At 37.6% G+C, this 20811-nt stretch overlaps 1 protein-coding gene across 8 annotated transcripts in view; it reads left to right on the top strand.

The window, feature by feature from the left end:
* Positions 1-20811, top strand: part of Ift88 (intraflagellar transport 88) — a 115830-nt gene that overhangs the window by 41092 nt on the left and 53927 nt on the right. For all 8 annotated transcript variants that reach the window (XR_264192.2, XM_005406308.2, XM_013505482.1 and 5 more), the window contains exons 14-16: positions 2410-2496; positions 14265-14364; positions 20286-20372. Coding sequence is in view for 7 of the 8 variants with exons in the window: in XM_005406308.2 (XP_005406365.1) it covers positions 2410-2496; positions 14265-14364; positions 20286-20372 (274 nt within the window). In the remaining variant the exon portion in view is untranslated. The remainder of the gene's footprint in view (positions 1-2409; positions 2497-14264; positions 14365-20285; positions 20373-20811) is intronic.

Below are 20811 nucleotides of genomic sequence, written 5' to 3' on the forward strand. Positions count from 1 at the left end.
CAATATTTTATGAATATGAAAATTTCAAAAAGTAATATTAACAAGATATAAAAATAATTGCACACTACAATCAAGTAGGATTTATGCTAAGAATGCAAAATTAGTTTAAGATGTGAAAATCAATAAAAGTAAGATATGAGAAGGGAGGACAAAAACTACATGATGTGGAACCTCTGTCTCAAAAGAAAACAAAGATTTTTATGAAATCCAAAAAGAAATGAGTCACAAGGAAGTCATATATTCTATTATGACAGCTGTAGATGTGATGAATCTACAGAAGTTAGGTTAGCTGTAGGTATGCACAAAGGTGTCTGATAATTGGTATTGGGTTTCTTTTGTAAAGAAAATGTTCTCAAAGTGATTATAGTGATGTTTGCACAAATCTGTGTATACACTTAAATCATTGAATTATAGATTTTATGTGGGTAAATTGTATGACATGTGGATTGTAGCTTTATGAAGTACTTTCTTAAAAAAATATTAGGAATATATATTCCCCTTCTCCAAGTACTGAGGACTGAACTCAAGGTATTCCTGCTGAGCTATATCCTCAGCTGCCCTTTACTATTAAAAATTTTTATTTTTATTTCGAGACAGGGTCTTGCTAAGTTGCTAAGTTGCTAGGCTGGGTTCAAATTTGGGATCCTCCTGCCTCAGCCTCGTAGACTGGTGGGATTATAGGAATGTGCCACCACATCCAGCTGAGACTATCTATATTTTAAATTATAAACCATTACCCAGTAGAATTTATTCTCGGGTTGCATTATTTGACAATGGTTCATTGTTTGACAATCAGTCCTGATTCTATTTTTTTGAAAGTTTTATGATGAATAGGTGTTAAATTTTGCTGTTTCTTTTTTTTTTTTTTTTTTTTTTGCATCATTCAATAATAGCATGGAACATTGGTCAGCAACACAAAGGGATGAACTGTTAATAATACAGTTTGGAAGAATCTGAAGGGAATTGTGGACAGTTATCCCTAAAGATGATACACAAAATATATACATTTCCATTTATATAATGGTTTTAAAGTCAAAACTATAGAAATGGAGAGAAGACTAGTAGTTGTCAGGAGAGGGTGGGAAGGCAGCATAAGGGCTCGCGGCAGCAGTGGAGATGCCCAGTGTCCTGACGGTGTCAGTGCCGGAATCCCGGCTGTGGTGCTGCACTGCACTTACGCAGGTGTCACCTTTGGAGAAACTGAGTGAGGCGCACACTGGATCCCTGTTTTTTTTTTATTTTATAGAAAAAAGTAAAACAAAATTTCACAACAAAATGATAGGAGAATAACAATAGTTAATACATTACATGTTGTTATCTCTAAAGTAGCTGCTCAGGGTACAAGATACGGACATAAAAATTTCTCCAGTTGATCCTAGCACACACCTTCCTTTTTAAAGAAGTAGGAGACACTAATAGTATAACTCACTTGCATTTTTACCCTTCCACTACTGTCCTTTCCCCTTTCACCCATCCTAGTTCCTTTTTCCTTTTGAATGAGTTCTTCCCATTTCACAGTATCTGTTGCACATTTTAGACCTTATTTACTCTTTCAGGTTCTCACGCCAGGGAGTCAATGCAATGTTTACACTTGTGAGTCTGATTTATTTCACTTATGAGTATGGTCTCAAGTTGCATCCATTTCCCTATAAAAGCCTCAAGTTTATCCTTCTTTATGGCTGAGTAGTGGATCCCTACTATTTTTTTACAAATGCATCAGATCTACAATTATCTCAAAATAAAAAGTTTAATGAAAAAAATTACAGAAATAATGTCTATGCCATGGAAAGGTACCATTTCCATACAAATACAGCATAGTAAGATTGAAGAGACGGTTATAAATAGGGTGTACATTCTGAGTCCGTTTCTGTGTGTATAAATCCAGGAAAAATGTAAAAGATGAGAATGCTCATCCACCAGTATAAGTTGGTATATCCACCTTGAAATACAGTTTGACATTTTCCAGTAATGCTGACTATGTGCGATACACACACACACAATCACACACTCACACACCTGGAAAATACGTGCAAAAGCACCATGTTTCACTATTCAGCACAGCCTTTTTCTTGGACAGCTCATTTTTCATTCTTTCTCACGACTACAGTGTCAGTTTTGCTGCAGAGCCTCTTGCCTTTCTCCTGTCTCTCTGTTTCTTTAATTTGTCAGAAGGCATAGTGAGCAGAAAAGAAACAAACGCTCTGGATCAGGAGGCAGTTACGTTGCTGATCATGTTTCCTAGTTATGGTTTTTACCCTGACTTGCAAACATATTTCTTGTGTAGTTTTCCATTTTTTAATAACCATCTGTGCTATGTTAGCTTTGATAGATAATATTTACACTTAAATTTTCATAAATTTAAGCATTTTATATCATATTTCTAAATAAAACTTACTTCTTTAATTTTAGGAAAGCCATGGCAGAAAAATACATCATGACAGCTGCAAAACTTATTGCTCCTGTGATTGAGACATCCTTTGCAGTAGGTTATGACTGGTAAGAGAGAAATTCAATAAAACCACATGAACATGGTATATTGTAATTTATATTTTTATTTATTCAAGATTAATATTGATACTAAAAAGTGATTATGAGTATTGATTTGTACTCATCAAGCAGAAAATGTATATTAAGGTTAATATAGGCCATTATAAAAGTTCTAAGATAATTTTTTTATTGTTCACGTCATTTTGTAATTAGGTACTCAGCTATCCAGTTATTGCAGGCTGATTAGGCCCACAATCTCCCAAACTAACGGACATCGAAGGCTTAAATAAATGAGACAACTGAAATGATTTTAGGGCTCCAGGAGGGTCCACCTGTCTTACTGAATTGGAGATTCTCTGGGTTAAGACCAAGAACTTCCCTGGGCAGCCTGTATTTATTTGGTTTTCAAACAAAGGAGGGGGATACTGAAGAAAATGCAGGAATCTGGGCAGGACTTGGGAATCCCTCTAAGGACTTCTCCAAGTAATACATTATGTTAATTTAGGAGAACTATGTTATCTCCAGGAAGGCCTTCACCTCAGGAGTGAGATGTCTGCAGCTACAGTCTCCTTGTAGTTAATTGGGGTTGGAGCCACAGGTCCTCAGCTGTGACCATATCTTGTCCTTTGAGGCATTCCAACTTCACAGATCAATACAGGCCTCAGCAGGGACCAGTGACTCATAGAGGTTCACTTACTGTGAGTCCATTGCTCACCTCCAGATGTGGCCTAGGCCTTGGGCAGATTCACACATGAACATGAAAAGCCAATTGGTTAATATTAAGTACTAGTCAGAGCTGCTTCATAGTGGTCTCCACTACTCAGGCTAGTGTGTTACCACTCGTTATGATTGTTTCCTTTCTATAAATTGTTTCCATTGTATAAATTTCAACTTGTGCCCTCTTTTTCTAATCTTCTCTCATGTTTGGAAGTAATTCTAAACTTTCTATCCAGCCACTTGATCTTAGCCAAAAGGCCAAGAAGCAATAAAATAATCCATCTGAGTAATAGCTCACATCTGAAGAGCCTGCTGTTCTTTCTTGATGACTAACATGTTTCCTAGAGAGGAGTGGCATTTTAGAGTTGGAAATTTTAGGTAATTTGTTGAATAAACGAGTGATTAAATTTGTTCTCTTCCACCTAGTACAGGAGCATATCATGTATGTTATTATTTTATTTCTGCTTGGATTCTTCTGGTATGTGATTCATTTGTCTTCTAACATCATTAAAGTTTATCAAATTAATCCTCATTATTGAATTCAAATCTGTTCCTCATGAACATACTGGCCTCTATTTAAGAAGAAAAATTTGGGGCGCCTTTTGATACGGATGCTGATGCAGTAAAACAAAGAATCTAAATAGACTTACGTCCTCAGATGTGACCGTATCTTGTCCTTTGAGGCGTTCCAGCTTCACAGGTCAATACAGGCCTCAGCAGGGACCAGTGCCGCCTAAAGTGCCAGCCTCAAAAGTGTCTTCTTTCCTATGTGTAAGCTAGATAGGCACCCATTTCTTTAGAGTGGAGCCGGCAGTTTTTCAAAGACTTTGCTAGGTCTCAGCATGAAAATCAAGTGCAAATTTAAATTTTAGTAACTTTGAGGAAAAACGTTTGTAGCCAGGTATGGCGGTACATGCCTGTAATACCAGTACTGGGCAGGCTGGGGCAGGAGGAACATAAGTTCCAGGCCAGCCTGGGCAACTTAGTGAGACCCTTTTTGTTTGGTTGGTTGTTTGTTTTTTGGTTTTTTTCTGGTACCAGGAATTGAACTCATGACCTTGTACTTGCCAGGCAGGCTCTGTGCCGCTGAGCTAAATCCCCAGCCCCGAGACCCTGTCTTAAAAAACAAAGAAAAAAGATGTTTATATATTCATAAAACTTCCTTATGTAACTTTTTCAGAAATTGCAATAGATATATACATGTGTATGAACATATATGTATATGTGTCTATGTGTGCATACATGTTAAAAGCCATATATATGTACATATAAAACTACATGTAAATGTACTTATACACATATAGTTTAAAATACTGGACAGTATTCTTAGAAGGCAGCATTAGAGCTTCTGAGGATAAAAAATACATTATAGGAAAACCTTTCATAATGTCTAATTTTGTCTCATTTTTTCATGTATTTTATTAATTGCAGAGAATTAAGGAACAGACTTTTTAACATCTTTTCAATGTTTGAGAGTTTTTTGGACCTGAAATTAAATAAACAAAAGATTTAAACTATCTAAATTTTGTTCTGTTTAGTTTTTAGATGACATTTTCAATAAAAAAAAGTAGCCAATTTAGAGTGTCCTGCTTAATTTAGCTCTTAAGGCAGTTCTGTTTATATCTTAAATTATTCAGTAAAAGGGAAGCAGTTTTAAAGTTGAAAGGCTATATTCTGTCTATTCAGATCCAGCTTTTGGAAGCTAGTTTCTATTTAAAATTATTTATTTATTTATTTATTTATTTATTTATTTATTTTTGGTCTTTTTGAAACAGGGTCTCGCTATGCAGTTCAGGCTGGCCTTGAGCTCACTTTATAGCCCAGGCAGTTCTCAAACTCACAGCGATCCTTCTGCTTCAGCCTCCCTAGTGCTGGGATTACAGGCATGCGCCACCATGCCCATCTATTTAAAATTTTTAATGGTAGTAATAAGACTATAAAAAGTGATTGCCAGTGTTTTGCTGTCTGTTAAATATTTCAGCCTATTAAAATCTGGAATATACCAGTTCTTCCAAAAGCTGATTGATATTACTAGTAAGCTAATTATAAAACCAACAATTTTATAGTTATTCTCCCTAAAAATAGGGTTATTAATTTATTTCTCTCCAGGTAAGTTTTCAGTGAACATTTAGCTGAGGCCTGATGTTAAGTTTGTGCCTTAAATTGTGACCAAAAAAATTGAGTTTGGTTTACATTTATCAAACATACCCTTGTTTCAGCTTCTTTTATTATACCTCATACCTTATCTCAGGGAGATAAACATAATCATTGCCTTTTTCTGTAGCTGAATTGAGTAGTAAAAATTCACTGACCTCAGGACAGATAGTTAAGGTCAATGATTGTTTTTTTCTGTTTTTATTTTTATTAGTACATGTTTGTAATACATGATGATCATATTCCTTGTGGGGAGTTGGTAATGTACATAACACTTCTTAGTTCTTTTTTAAGGTCAGTGATTTTTAAACTTTGTATTCACTGGAATTACCATGGATACAGATAGGTACAGATCAGGGTTAGGGGGATAGACCAGTAGAATAGCATGTGCTTAGCATGCACAGGAGGCTTGTGTTTGATCCCCAGCACGGCAAAAAAAATTTCTTTCAAAAAGGCCGACGGTCAGGTTTTCCCAACATCCCCCCTCCGAGGATCTGGTTCAGGGTTCTGAGGTTGGGAGTGAGCAGGTGATTCCGATCCATATTCCCATCATCAGGGTATTCAAAAATTTATCAAGGGCTAGGCTGTGTTCTAGACACTTAAATTAGAATTTTGAGCGTTGGAACTTGGGTATTGATATTTCTAATGCTCCACTGGGGTTCTATGAGATATATCCAGCATGCGACATTGCTTTTCACTGTGCACTAGTTCTTGAATGCCTCTGAGAAACTTGTTAAAAGTAAAGATTTAGTCAGTCTTAAATGGGACAGAAACATCTGTAGTTTTCCTGGTGCTTTCTCAGTAGCTCCAATGTGCAGCCAGATGTGGATGGATTTTTTTTTTTTTTTTTTTTTTTTTTTTTTTTTTTGGTCTTTTTGAGACAGAGTCTTGCTATGCAGTTCAGGCTGGCCTTGAGCTCACTTTGTAGCCCAAGCTGGCCTCAAACTCGCAACGATCCTCCTGCCTCAGCCTCCCGAGTGCTGGGATTACAGGCGTGTGCCACCACACCCAGCAAAGCACACATATATTATACAACTGTTTTATTGAAGAGAGGGAGAATTCAATCCTGAATTGTGATTTTTCAATGTAAATTCTTCTGGCTTTCTTACTATATATATGTTAACTTACTTGTAAGTGATTAAATCATTTTAACCATTGTGGTAGGATATAAAGCACATATACAAATTGTACAAAACAGTAACATCATGTCAATAGTATGTCACAAAAGCAAATTCCCATACAACCACTACCTAGCTTAATAAATAAAATTTAAAGAAAAGGTGATTAGCAGTACCTTAGCAGATCCTGATGTGGATCACCATCCTTCCCACTCCAAAGGGTGACCTCTGTCCCAGCTTCCTTGGCAGTCACCTCCGTGCTCTTTTACTATTAAAGCTAAACCAGAGGACTGAGCCTTAGGTGCGTGCACAGCAGTAGTGAGGGCACCATCCACCAACGATGTGTGCAGTTGTTCAGTAATACTGACAGGAGCATTTTAACAGGCTCCAACAGCAAGCTACCGTAGTGTCTGTTAGGGTTAGCATGGATAAATGAATTGTGATAGATTAACATCATGAACTGTAACACAGCAATGAAAATTAAGCATCACAGCTACAGGTAAGCCATGGGTAAGTCTTACAAAGTAAAAGAAACCATGCACAAAATCTTTTCCTATATTTTCTTCCAGAAGTCCTACCCTTCATGTTTGAATGATCTGCATGGAATTGTTATTATTTATAATATGAAGTAAGGTCAAGATTTTTTTCTCTTTTTTCTCTTTAATAGAGCTATTCAGGTGACGCAGCATGATTTATGGAAAAGCTTGTGCTTTTTGTACTGCACTGTAATGTCATCTTTGACATGTCAAATGACTATGTATGGATCTCTTTATAGAATATTTAATCCATTTAGTTGTTCTTGCACTTAACTCCCGTTTTTACAATTTCTGTAGTTCATAATAATTCTTAATGATCTAGAATGTTTGTGTCTCCCCAAAATTCATATGTTGAAATCCTAACCCCCAAAGCGGTAGCATCAGAAGGGGAGTGTTGTCTCTGGAAGTCAGGTCATGGGAGTAGAGTCCTTGTGAATGGAATTAGTACCCGCTCCACCGTGTGAGGATGCAACCAGAAAGGTGCCGTTCTGTAAACCAAGAAACAGACCCTTGCCAGGTCTGGTGGTACTTTGGTTTTGGACTTTCTGTTCTTCAGAACTGTAAGAAATAAATTTCTGTTGTTTCTGAACTAGCCCCATTTTGTTATTTTTCTATAGCAGCCTGAATGGAAGAGGAACGATAGTATAAGTTCTCCATATTTGGTCTTCAGAATTGCCTCAGCTATTCCTGGCCCTTGTCATATCCATAGAAATTTTAGAATCAATAGCCAATTTCCACCCAAAAAAAAAAGGGATTTAAAAAATTAATAGACTCAATTTGGGGAGAACAGTTTTAGGGTTACAGTGTAATTTAACAGAATTACAGAGAGTTCCCACATAGCCCTCCGCTTCCCTTTCCACCAGCCTCCCGCAGCGGTGTGGTGCTTTTGTTATACAGTGAGCCCACAGACATGTCATCATCGCCCGGCTGCACAGATTGTTAGGATTGTCTCTTCGTGTTGTATTTCATGTATCCACCATTGCAGAACAGTACTACTGCCCTAAAAATCCCCCGCGCTCTATCTTTTCATTCCTCCCTCTCCCCAAAACCTTGGCCACCCTTGATCTTTTTACTGCTTTCATAGTTTTCCCTTTTTCTGAAAGTTGTGTTACTGAAATCGTGCAGGATGTAGCCCTTTCAGGTTGGCTTCTTATTTACACTTAGTAACATGTCTTTTCGTTTCTTCCATGTATTTTTGTAGCTTGATAACTCATTGCTTTTTAATGCTGCATGTTTCATTTTATCTGTGTTTAGTCATCCACTTACTGAAGAACATCTTGGTTGTTTTTAAGTTTTGGCAGTTATGAATGCAGGTATTATTTACATCCATGTATAGGTTTCTCTGTGAACATTAGTTTTCAGCTCTTACAGTAGATACCAAGGAGTGTGATTGCTGGATCATATTTTTTTTAAAGAAATTGCCAACTGCCTTCCAACATGTCTATACCATTTTACATTCTCATGAGCAATTAAGGAGAGTTTCTGTTACTCCATACCCTTGCCAGCATTTATTGTTGTCGTTGGTTTCAACTTTGGACTTTCCTAATGAGTGTATAGTGTACAGTGGTATTGCATTTTTTAAAATTTAATTTAATTTTTCATTAGTACATATGTACAGTACATAATGATCACATTCACTGTAGAGGATGTGAACATGGACATAACATATCTTAATTTGTTTTGTGTCCCCGCCTCCCCTCCCTCCAGCCGGTCTTCCCCTCCCAATTTATAAAATCTCTATTTGCATTTTTTCTTCAATTCTTTTTTCCCTTCCTTCCCTCTCCCTCCCCTCGTCCCATGTTCCCCTTCCCATTTGAACAAGTTCTTCCTACTTCCCAATACCTATCCTCCATTTTGTTCCTTATTTATACTTTGGGTTTCTTGTACAAGAGAAAACATTGCAGTGTTTTTTAAATTTGAAGTTCCCTAGTGATATTGAGCATCTTTTTGTATCCTTATTAGCAACTGGATATTCAGATCTTCGGCCCAATTAAAAATTTTTGTTTGGCTTCTTACTGTTCGGTGTTCAGAGTTCTTTGCATATTTTGAACAGTAGTCCTTACTGTATTTTTCAGCTATTTTCTCCCTCCCTGTGGCTTATTTCCTCATTCTCTTGACGTGGTGGAAAACTAATTGAGAATTTACTGGAATTGATAGATCAAAGCAGTGAGAATTGTCGGTTTTGCAATGCTGGCTGTTCCAATTTGTGAATGTGGCATAGCCCTTCATTTATTTAGGTCTTCTTATTTTTTTCAATAGTATATTGAAGTTTTAAGTCCAGAAGTCTGCTTCTATCTTGTTCTATTTGTTTTTGTTTGATTTTCTGATGATACTGTATAAATGTTACATTTTTAAAATTTAAATTTCTAAAATTTAATTTTCTATTTGTGTTTTATTCATGTATAGATATATAATTTGATTTTTACATATTTTACCCAGTGGCCTTAATAAATTAGCCTAATTTGAATAGTTATTTTTAGATTATTTTGGAGTACATACATACACATTTGTGTCATCTGTAAATAATCACAGTTTTATTTTCTTCCATCTGCTCTTTATGCTTCTTTTATGTTCATTCTCTTGCTCCAGTACACTGGCTAGGACATCTGGTTTAGTGCTGAAAAGAAGGATCTGGTTATAAAGCTCCCTTTGTCATTCTACTGCTTTTGTCTTTTTATAGGATGATGGGAAGCTATGTGAGAAAACCATTCATGGTTTTTCAGGGCCTGTTGTATTAAGACTCAAGCTGTCTGCACTCACATCAAACTGAATCTGTATAATATCAAGAGTCAGTTTTGGGATTTTCTTTTGTTCTATATGTCTCCTTGTATGCCAGGAACACACTATTTTTATTTACTGTAATTTTGTTTTGTTGTTGTTGTTGTTTTACTATAACTTTGTGGTAAGTTTTAAAACTGGGAGGTGTGAGTTTTTTAGAATTGCTGTTCTATTCAGTATTGTTTTTGTCTATTCATAGTACCTTGAAATTCTATGTGAAGTTCAAGATAGGTTTTTCTATATCTACAAAAAAAAGTCATTGGGATTTTAATAGGATCACACTGAGTCTGAAGATTACTTTAAGTGATATTAATATCTTCACAGTGTGGTCTTCCCATCCATGAACATGGGATATTTCCATTTATTTATGTTTTCTTTCAGCAATGCTTTGTAATGTTCATTGTATAAGTCTTTATCTCCTAGGCTATGTTTATTCCTAAGTGTTCAGGTATGCAGTTGTGTTTTCAGTAGCCTTTTCTGGTTGCCTATTGTTAGCATATACAAATACATGTGAATTGTGTGTACTGGCCTTATATCTTCTTGTTGCTTAGCTTCTAAGAAGTTGGACATTTTCTATTACATTTTTCCAATTTATTGACTTCTACTTTAATCTCACTGTGATCAGAAAATATATACTGAATGATTTCAACCCGCTCAAACTTGTTGAGCCTTGGTACATAATGCAAATGTACTTAAAAAGGGCTCATGTTCTGTTCTAGTTGGGATTAATGTTCTATGTATATCAGGTCAGGTTTCTTACTGTTTTCTTAAGATAATCTTATGATTATTGACTTTTGTTTACTTATTCCTTCAACTATTGAGAGAAATGAGTTACTTTTTTTTACTATCATTATAGATTTTTTATTTCTTCCTTTAGGTGTATTAATTTTTGCTTTGTATACTTTTAAGCTGTGTTATTTCACAAGTACAGATTTAAAGTTGAGCTATATCCCTGGTTGATTAAGCCCTTTATCAGTATGAAACATCCTTTATTACTTCTAGTAATATCTTTTGTTTTAAAGTTTACTGTCTGCTTTCTTTTGAATTTGTGGTCTGTCATCTTCTTTCACTTTTTCCTCTTTCTACATCTTTAAGGTATGTGTCTTGTAAGAAACAGAGTTGCATTGCTGTTTTAAATTTATTCTGGAAATCTCAGTCTGTCTTAGGCACTTTCCTGGTCACCAGGACAAAATACCCAACACTCACAGTTCAGAGGAGAGGTTTACTTTGGCTTATGTTTCCGTGGCCTCAGTCCCTGCATGGTTGGCTGGCTCCAGGGCAAGACGGCATCCCGGGAGGTGGCAGAGGAATAGCTACTGAAGTCATAGCATCAGGGAGCAGAGAGAGTGAAGCGGGGAGCTGAGGGTAGAGATGCACCCTTCCAGGTCACATCCCCAGCCACTGCCTCTTCTGACCAGACCCCAAGTCAGCTGTAAGCCCCCATCGTCCAGTCACCCTGTAAAAGGTGTGCGAGGCTCTTAGGGGACGCCTAGCTATAAACCATAATGCAGTGTTACATTTAAAGTACTGTAGCTTCCCATGTCCTATGTTACTTTTTTCTATTTCCTCTTATATCTTTCTTTTTCTCTCCTTTCCTGCCTTTCATTGTTGTTAAGTATTTTTAATTATTCCAGTAATATTTTATTTTCTCCTTCATTGTAAATTTGTTTAATATTTTAAAGTCATTACTATACATTGTTTTAACATGTGTAGACTGTAATATGCCATTATGCATCCATGCCCTAATACTATATAGTGTAAATTCTTGCTTTTAATATTGATGATAGAATTTAGGATACCTTAACTATAGTTTCTTCAGCTTCATATCTTTTATATTATTTTTGTCAGGCATCTTAAATTATAAAATATTTTGAATTCAACAAAACATTACTATATACTGTACTTTTTACTTTCCGATAGGAGTTTCTGAAGTGGCATTGAACAGTCTTTTTCTTTGTAGCTTATGACATTAATCGTTCGGAGGTCAACAGCCACAGCAAAAACAGATATTGTGTACTTTGGGTCAGTGGTAGATTAAAATGAAAAAAACATCTGCCTTCAAAAAGTTTTAAGTTGAGAGAGGTAGACAATTACATTAGCAATGGCAAAGCAATCTAAGTGCTGTGTTGTAATAATATAGCAAATTATGCTTTACAGAGTGTTACGAGATTGCTCACTAGGAGAACCTACTGTAGACAGCTAGCATAGAAGGCTTCCAGTGATATCCGAGTTGAGAACCTAAGGATTACTCAAAGCAAACAGGGGAAAGAGGATACTCAAGTAGAAGGAAGCGTGTCCTCAAAGGTCCAGATGTTCACATCCCTTCTCATATATGTATTCCTCAAAGTAATGAAGCACTGGGGTTCTAAGGTATCTCATGCATGAAGAACAGTAGGAGCCAGGTACTATCTTGAGAAAACCAAGAAAAAATGACTCAAGTAATTTTCTGTAGGGTTTAATTCTCTCATAAAACCCCAAGTGAGAAAAGTAGTAGGCATTCAATAGATGTTTGCTGAATGCATCCCTGAATCAGTGGTTTTCAGAAGTTATTCTCCCAGAGTTGTAGGAACTTGCTCAGCTGTGTTCTAGTACTGGAATAGAGTTGGTAACAAGTGGTTATTCAGATTAGAACAGAGCTCGCATGGTGTCAAGTTCCCTTCCCCTGTAAACAGAGGGCTCCTTTGTATGTCAGGTTTTCAGGAAAAGATTCTGTCTGAAGAAAGAGAGTCTTTGCTTTAAATGTTTTGAATTACTGATTTAGGCTAGTAAACCAGACTTCCAGTAAGAAATATTTGATTACCTTGCTTAATGAAACAGGTTTTATGAAATAATCCTTGCCCTCAGTATGTACAGTGTTCTGATATTTTTCCTATTTTTTTAAATTGATAAGTAAAAATTCTATATATTGTATACAACATGATGCTTTGATATAAATGCATTGTGGAATGATTATTTTTAAACATAGGCATTGCCTCACTTTTCTTTGTGGTGAGAGCCCTTAAGATCTATGTGCAATTGTACAATACTGTATATTATTATTAAGTGTAGTCAGTATTATTTACAATAGATCTCTTGAATTTATTCTTCCTTCTAACTGAAATTTTGTGTTCTTTGATCAACAGCTCTCCAATTTTCCCACACCCCATTTGTTCCATTTCTAAAGTAAGAGTCATAACCCATTAAATTAGTTTCAGAACCTTCATTTGAAAAACGTTAGTCCTGGGGTAGTAGGTTTCAGTCTCAGCAAAAATTGTGCAGTCTTCTATTCTATCTGTGTTATCATGTTTTCATGTCTTCCCACTGAAAAATAAAGATGATCTTACTTTTCAGGGTTGCCGTTAATGCATTGAAAGGAATTAACACAGTGCCTAATACATAGTAAACATTAAATGTTCTGTGCTTTGGGGAACATATCTGTAATAGTCTATTCAAGATAAAACATAAAAAATTAAGTGTACCCGAAAGTTCTGTAAGATTTTTCTCATCATTACAGTGTTAAGAATGAAAAAATATAGAAACAATTTCACCTCCTATAAATTGAAATCATTTTGACAGTTAATTTTAAAAAGAGAATGTAGCTATCCATTCAATTTTTATTTAAAATGGCATAAGCAATTAGAAGTGACATGCTGTCTCAGTGATAAGTCAACATCCATGTTTATAGCAGCACAATTAGCAGCACAATGTCTATAGCGAAATCTTGGAAGTAGCCTATATGTCATCAGTAGATGAATAGATAAAGAATATGTGGTACTTATACATGTTAGAGTACTGTTCTGCCAGGAAGAAGGATAATCTTGAATCATTTGTAGGAAAATAGGTGCAACTTGAGACCATAATGTTAAGTAAATAAATCAGGCACACAAATTTAAACATCACATGATTGCTCTTACATGAAAAGCCCAAATTAAAGAGCAAAATAAAGCTAGATAGTACGGTAAATAGGAAGTACAGTAGAGAGATCTTTCTCAAATGGGAAGGTGATCAAGAGATGGATAGAGAGGGGACAGAGGGGAAGGAAGGGTATGAAAAAAGGAGTGAAGATGTGTTACGCACATGCACCAGCTCCACAAAGGAATGCAAGCATTACGTACTGCAAACATGTGCTAATAAAAAATAAAAAACTAAATTTTAAAATATTAAAAATAATTAGGACTGAGAATAGAAAAAAAGAATTGAATTAGAAAATGAGTTTAGACCTAAAGACTTAAGTAATTTAACTCGTGTATTAGAGGGAATCAAGTGGTCAGCCTTACAGAGCCCTGGACACTTCACAGACTCCTTGGGACTGAGGGTGTAGCTCAGTGTGGCCAAGTGTACGTAGCACTTGGCTAGCACATGCACAGCCCTGTGTTATAACCCCAACACCAAAGAAAACAGGAACACACCCTAAGGTCACTTTCAAGAAAACTACCAACATAAATATAATAAAAAATGAAACCAGGTAACTTTTGACTGCTTTCCTTTTCTGTAGGTGTGTGGAGGTAGTGAAAGCTTCTCAGTATGTGGAGCTGGCCAATGATCTGGAAATAAACAAAGCAATCACATACTTGAGACAAAAAGACTTTAACCAAGTAAGTTTGAAAACCAGTTCCTAATGGCTTTCCATATGTTAATTAGTCAAAGCAGTGCCCATAGTGAACTGTCTTTCTAGAATGATGTTACCTGTGTTACTCTAAAGTTGAGTAATAATTTGTATTTCTGTCAAGATTTCCATTAATATTGTTTTAATTTAGCATTAACCTGTTTGTCTGTTTATTGAAATGTAAATGTTTACTTTGTGTGGTCCTTAAACTACCATGCCACATTCCAGTCCAGGGCTGAGCTTTTCCTTCGAGGTTTCCAGCTGCTCTCTGTTTTTTTCATTGGCAGTGAAGTGAAGTAAACTGGCCTGTATTATTTTGCTAAAGTAATCTTTGGAATAAAAAGTAAAACAATTTTGCATGGGTGTGATGGTACATGGTTGTAATCCCAGCACTTCGGAGGCTAAGGCAGAAAGATCAGCAAGACTTCAAGGATGTTTTGCCCCAGATAGCTCACTTGAGATGTTACTAAGAATTGCCTCCTCAGTATTCTATAGCCATGATGAGGAGGAGGCCAAGGAGAGAAAACAAAGAGACCGAGAAAAAGCAGCTGCTTTTGCTGCACCACTAAGAGAAACAGACCCCAAGTCTGATTCCCGGGGCCCCAAGAAGAACTCAACAACTACATTCATCTGCTACCACTGTTAAAAGCCAGGCCACCTCAAGAGGAACTGCCCTAAGAGGCCCCATGGGCCATGCCCTGGATGCAAAAGAGACCACTGGAGATTGGTCTGCCCTCTGAAGCAGAGGCCCCAGAGCTCAGACCCATCCTACCAGTTAGTCCAGCAGGAATGAGAGGACCCAGGGCATACCCTGCCTTCTCCCTCTGGCCAGACTGTTATCTCCATGGAGGAGCCCTGGGTAATCATGACTATGGAGGAACAACGAAACAGCCTGTTGCTAGACACAAGTGCAAGTCTCTCGGTCCTTCTTTTCAATCCTGGCCTTCCTTCCAGCCGTCACACCTCAGTGAAAGGAGTCACTGGTGAGGAGGTAATACGCTATTTTTCACAACCCTTAGGCTGTCACTACTTGTTAGATCTTTCTTGCATATATCAGTCTTCCTGAGAAACCACTTTGAAGATACCACCATGTATTATAGCGGCCACTGATATTTTCCTACTAATCTGTCCATAACTGTGTAATGTTTGTTTTGTTCCTGTGCTCTTCCATAACTGGATGTGTGTTTATTACTATGTGTTTCCTACAACAACCATTGAGAATAGTCAATGAATATTCAATTGGTCACCCATGTATAGCTCTATTTATTTTCTTTAGAAACCACTTTGAAGATACCAAAGTACAACAACCATTGATAATAACCTAGCACTTTTGTCTGTAACTCACTATTATTTGTTTGTTTTCCTGAGAAACTATCTTGTAGATGACAATATGTAAAACAACAACCATTGATAATTTCCTATCACTTTGTCTGTAATTTGGTAAGCCCCCCATTACTATGTTATCCTTCTTTTACTCTTTAAAATAATAAAAAAATAAAAAAAAAGACTTCAAGGACAGCCTGAACTACATAGTAGCAAGATGCTCTCATAAAAAATTTTGAGTTAGACTGTTATAAATGATGAAATGGAAAAACCCACGCTGGCCAGTTTCTGTTATCGCCAGTGAAGGGAACCACCCAGAAACAGGCTTCCTGTGAGCAAAACGCTGGATTTATCCTGTCTGGGCGCAGACTGGCTAAGATTGCTTGGTTGCAGCAGCTGGCTGGAGAAGTTAACGTTTTATAGGGTTTGAGAATGGTTTTAATCCCAAAGAGTCTGGGTGGGATGTTTAGGGCCAAAGTTCCCAGCGCAGGTGTGGAGATAATGCTGGGCTTCCAGCCCCAGCAGACTGTATGTCCTGTCCCAAATTCTTGTTATGGCCATCTGTTCTGTTCAGTGTCACCAGTGGCCTCGTAGGGTGAAAGGCTGAAGACAGAAGATAAGACCCTTCCAGAAGGGATTACCCTGTCCCAGGTTCCTGCCCCCCCCATGTTATCACGGTGCACCAGGAACTAGACACGGGCCTTATGTGAGCAAAAGGGTGGATTTATTTTCTCTGGGTGAGACAGGCTAAGATGGTGCGTGGTTTCAGCAGCTGGCCGGAGGAGAAGTTCGTTTTTATAGGATTTGGGAATGGGGTTTTAGTTCCAAGAAATGTGGGTGCAGTGTTTGGGGTCAAAGTTCCCAAGCCGGTCAGTGCAGGTGTGTAGATAATGCTGGACGTCGCAGCACCTGGGAGATTGTGTGCCTGTCCTACTTCCCTTTATGGCCATTTGTTCTCTTTGCCGAGGACAGCATGGGCCTTAGTAGTTTCCTGTTGCTTGTGGAGGGCAGCGTGTTTGCTGAGAACGCCTCTCTCAGGTCAGGCATGACAGTTTTCTGTTTGACATTTTATTTCCAAATGGTCTTTCTAAAAAGGGTTAGCAATGCAGTGCCATAGTATGTTTTCAGACTGTGTCTGTCCAGCGACAGCCTCTGGCTTTTTTCATTTGCACAGATCAAATCCTGTAACGCAGGTCCGTGTCTGCTGCTCTCCTGTCTGCTTTTGTCCCATTTGCATGTTTGACTTTCTAATAACAATTAGTTTGCCATTGTTTTTAAATGTCATTTGTGGTTTCTCTTCAATATTACTGCTTTTACTTGTGTTTCTATTATTTATTTATTATAAGTATGATGGGGGACATATAATGTGATCCTAGTTTGAAAGGAACACTATTAGATTAAAAAGAATTGGATCAATATATCTCATTATGATCATTTAATGATGACTACCTTATTTACTGTTCAGAGTAAAAAAGAATTTATGTCTTCTATAAGGTTGGGCTTTTGGAATTAGTCCTTAATTACTTCTTTTTTTTTTAAGAAAAGATGCTGGAACTGCAGAATATAGTTCTTTGGGATTTGTAGCCACTTTTTCAATAGAGAAAAAAGACTCCACTAAAAAGCCAGCAGTGAATGAAATGGAGTAGCTGGTTTGGAGCCATTGAGAATGACTTTCTCAGCACCAGCTTAGAAAGAAAACTGAAATAGACAGTGGGTGGGGGATGGGGAGACCAGCAATGTTCATTTTCATTGTCTTGCCATCTACAGTTATTTTAACCAAATTTAATTTTGACATTTAGTGTACTTTTTATTAGTATGTTTTATAAATTAATTTTTATTTTACTTTTAAAAACAAATATTGGATAGGTATTTATGAACATATAAAGAACAGTTTTGAAAGCAGTCTTTTTTTTTTTTTCCAGTACTGGGACTCGAACTCACAACCTCACACTTGCCAGGCAGGTGCTGTGCCACTGAGCTAAATCCCCAGCCCTGAAAGCAGTCTTTTCAAAATAGAAATTCAACCAAAAAATACCTAAGAGTGTTGTTTTTATTAGAATAATTTTTTTTATTTTTTTCGAGAGAGGGTCTCTCTATGTAATTCAGGCTGGCCTCAAAGTCACAACGATCCTCCTGCCCCAGCCTCCCAAGTGCTGGGATTGCAGGTGTGCACCACCATGCCTGGCATTATTAAAATAATTTTATAGCCTCTTAGAATAGTAGCTTAGAAAGAAAATAGCAAATATATTTTTACTGTTAAATGTTTCTAAATGAATGTTTTAAATTCTAAATACTTTTGCTAATTCTCCTAAGAAATACATCTTGATTGCATTACTTTTTTATTATATGCATTCATAGTAACCATTTGGGAGAAAATAGTTTTGTTTTAAATGTAACCTTAAAGTATTGTTACTAATGAGCTACAAAGTAGGAACTATAAAAAAATTAAATTTTACACATTTCCTTGACTATAATGTGTTCTGGTTGTTTCTTGTGGTTTTTTGTTTGTTTGTTTTGGGTTTTTTTGTGGTACCAGGGATCGAACTCATGATCTTGCACTTGCCAGGCAGGCGGTTATTCCACTGAGCTATATCTCCAGCCCCCCTTGACTATAATGTGAACGGCTACCTCTAAAAGGAATGACGTACACTGCTGTGGTACCCTTTATAAAAATTATTGCTGCTTAGTTTTCTTTTTTTTTTTTTTTTTGTTTTTCTCCGGTACCGGGAACCGAACTCACGACTTTGCGCTTGCCAGGCAGGCGCTTTGCTGCTGAGCTAAATCCCCAGCCCCCTAGCTTTCTTTTTGTAGTATAGATGTCATCAGTTCTCAAGATCAGCTTTCTCTTCCTGTGTTCTTCACCTTAGGGTTTAACACATATGTCAGTTGTACCTATTCAAATGTCTTATATTTTAAACACATCCATTTATTGTGACAAAATCTAAAAATGAAGATGAAAACATCCCAATTCTTATTCAGAGTTAAATACAGCTTATATAATTTAGACATTCAGAAAAGCAGTGGCTTCCACACCAATAGCTGTGGAAGTTATGTAAAGAACCCATGAGATGGTTTTTACAGAATGATATAGTAACAACAATAATTTTTTATATAGGTTTTAGGAACTTCTTGGCAGTTTTGTAAAATTGCTCCAAGAAAATAAGTGAGAAATAAAGTCTGAGAAGTAACTTCCAGTGTTTCTCTTCTGGAGTTTACTTGGTGGAATTATAAACTACTGGTCTAGAATTTGCTAACAGTTTTCTTTCAAATCACGGAAAACCCCTTAAAAAGTTTACTCATGTTGTCACTGGTGGTCAGTTTTCCCTTTTCTGAGACAAAATGGCTGATATACACAGATTAAAGGAGAAAACAGTTTATTTGACCCAGGGGTTCAGTCCGTGGTTAGCTGGCTCCACGGCAGAAACATCACAGCAGAAGGGCACGGGGAGCAAAACACTCACCTCATGGCCCCTGGGAAGCAGAGCACAGCGGAGGTGCACCACAGTGCTAAGTTGCCCTGGCTGGGCTCAAACTTGTAATCTGCCTGCCTCAGCCTCCCAGCATGCTGGGCTTATAGATGTGCACCACCAAGCCCAACTTGGGCTGTATTTGTTCTGCACATTTTCTGGGATCTTGACCTTTGAGCCCTGGTTGCCTCAGGAGCTCTCTGGGGCCTTCAAGACATATTTTTAGTGTTTCATGTAACTTCTCTGGGTGCTCTCTGTGGAGGAATGGTCTTCTGTCAGTTAGTTCGTAGTAACCAGAAGCAGAAATCCCAGAATTTTTTTGTAGCACATGAGTGTGATCTTGCCTATAGGCGAAACCTTCCAGCCCTCAGCTCACCGTTTTGCATGACTGACACCACTGTGCTTTACAGGCCTCACAAGAGTCAGCGTTTGCTACCAACCTTCCCTCTGCTCCCCACTCCTCTCTCCACCTTCATCTTCATCTGCTGTGTAACCCCTCTGTGTGGTCCTAATTTCAGTTTCATTTTTAGTTCCAGAATTTCCATTTTATTTTTTATAGATTCTAACCCTTAAATGAAATTTACATCAGCCATATTCCCTTCCCCAGTCTCCCTTCACACACATTAAATCTTCCCCCAAACATAAGCTCCAGTACTAATGATAGGGCAAGAGGGACTCCCTTTTCTTTTTTTAACTCTGTATTAAGAAAAGTCACTTAAGGTCACTTAAGCTGTCGTTGACCCCACTCCTCACCCTCTCCCCTTGGTTGGTTATCAGCCCAGGAGAGCAGAGTCATAAAAGGGGAGCAGAACAAACAGGACAAGTTGGGAAGTGGGCTGCTTCTGGGAGATGTAAACCTTGTGACCTTTATGTGACATCCTTGTAAAATTCCCGAAAATGAGGTAATGATTAGTATGGAAACCTAAGGTGTCCTTCAACTCAAGGTGAGACCTGGGTTGGTGTAGACATCTCTGGCTCCTGGTTAGAGACTGTCCGTCAGCCAGCTCAATAAAACTTTGTTCATTCCTGCCTTAGGTTTTTTTGTGAGTGCCCATCTTGAACTCGCTACCGTATCACTATTATATCACAGTAGTAGTGACTTCATATCTTACTCTTCTAGGCTGTCGATACCTTAAAAATGTTTGAAAAGAAAGACAGCAGGGTGAAAAGTGCAGCTGCAACCAACCTCTCATTCCTGTACTATCTGGTAAGTTTCATTTCGTGTCTGTAAATTGGATGTGTGGAGTTTCACATGGCATGATTCCATTGGAGCATTGGTGCAGAGGCCTTGATCATGGCAGATGGTGAGCAGGGCTGGCTTTGCACACGTGAGTGAGAGGAGCAGGGGCTGGCTTTGCACACATGAGTGAGAGGACTGAAGGAGCAGGGAGGGAGAGGGGTTGTGCTAGCAAGCAGAGCAGCACGAATTCAGAAGTGTGTAGCTGTGAGATGAGCTATAGATATGGTTCAACTCTGCATTTGTGAGGATGACAGTGATAGGTTAAGTGATTTGAATAAGGTTACAGCATTTATTGAGTGCCTACTGGATACCATGCATTAGAAGTATGAAAGTCTTTCTTAATTTGAAGCAAAGGAGATGGGGTGGGTTGACTGAAGAAGGATTCAAAGCAGACAACAGTAAAGTA

This window comes from Chinchilla lanigera, unplaced genomic scaffold, assembly GCF_000276665.1.
Source record: "Chinchilla lanigera isolate Chin_1 unplaced genomic scaffold, ChiLan1.0 scaffold00096, whole genome shotgun sequence".
In the NCBI taxonomy this organism is placed as follows: domain Eukaryota; kingdom Metazoa; phylum Chordata; class Mammalia; order Rodentia; family Chinchillidae; genus Chinchilla; species Chinchilla lanigera.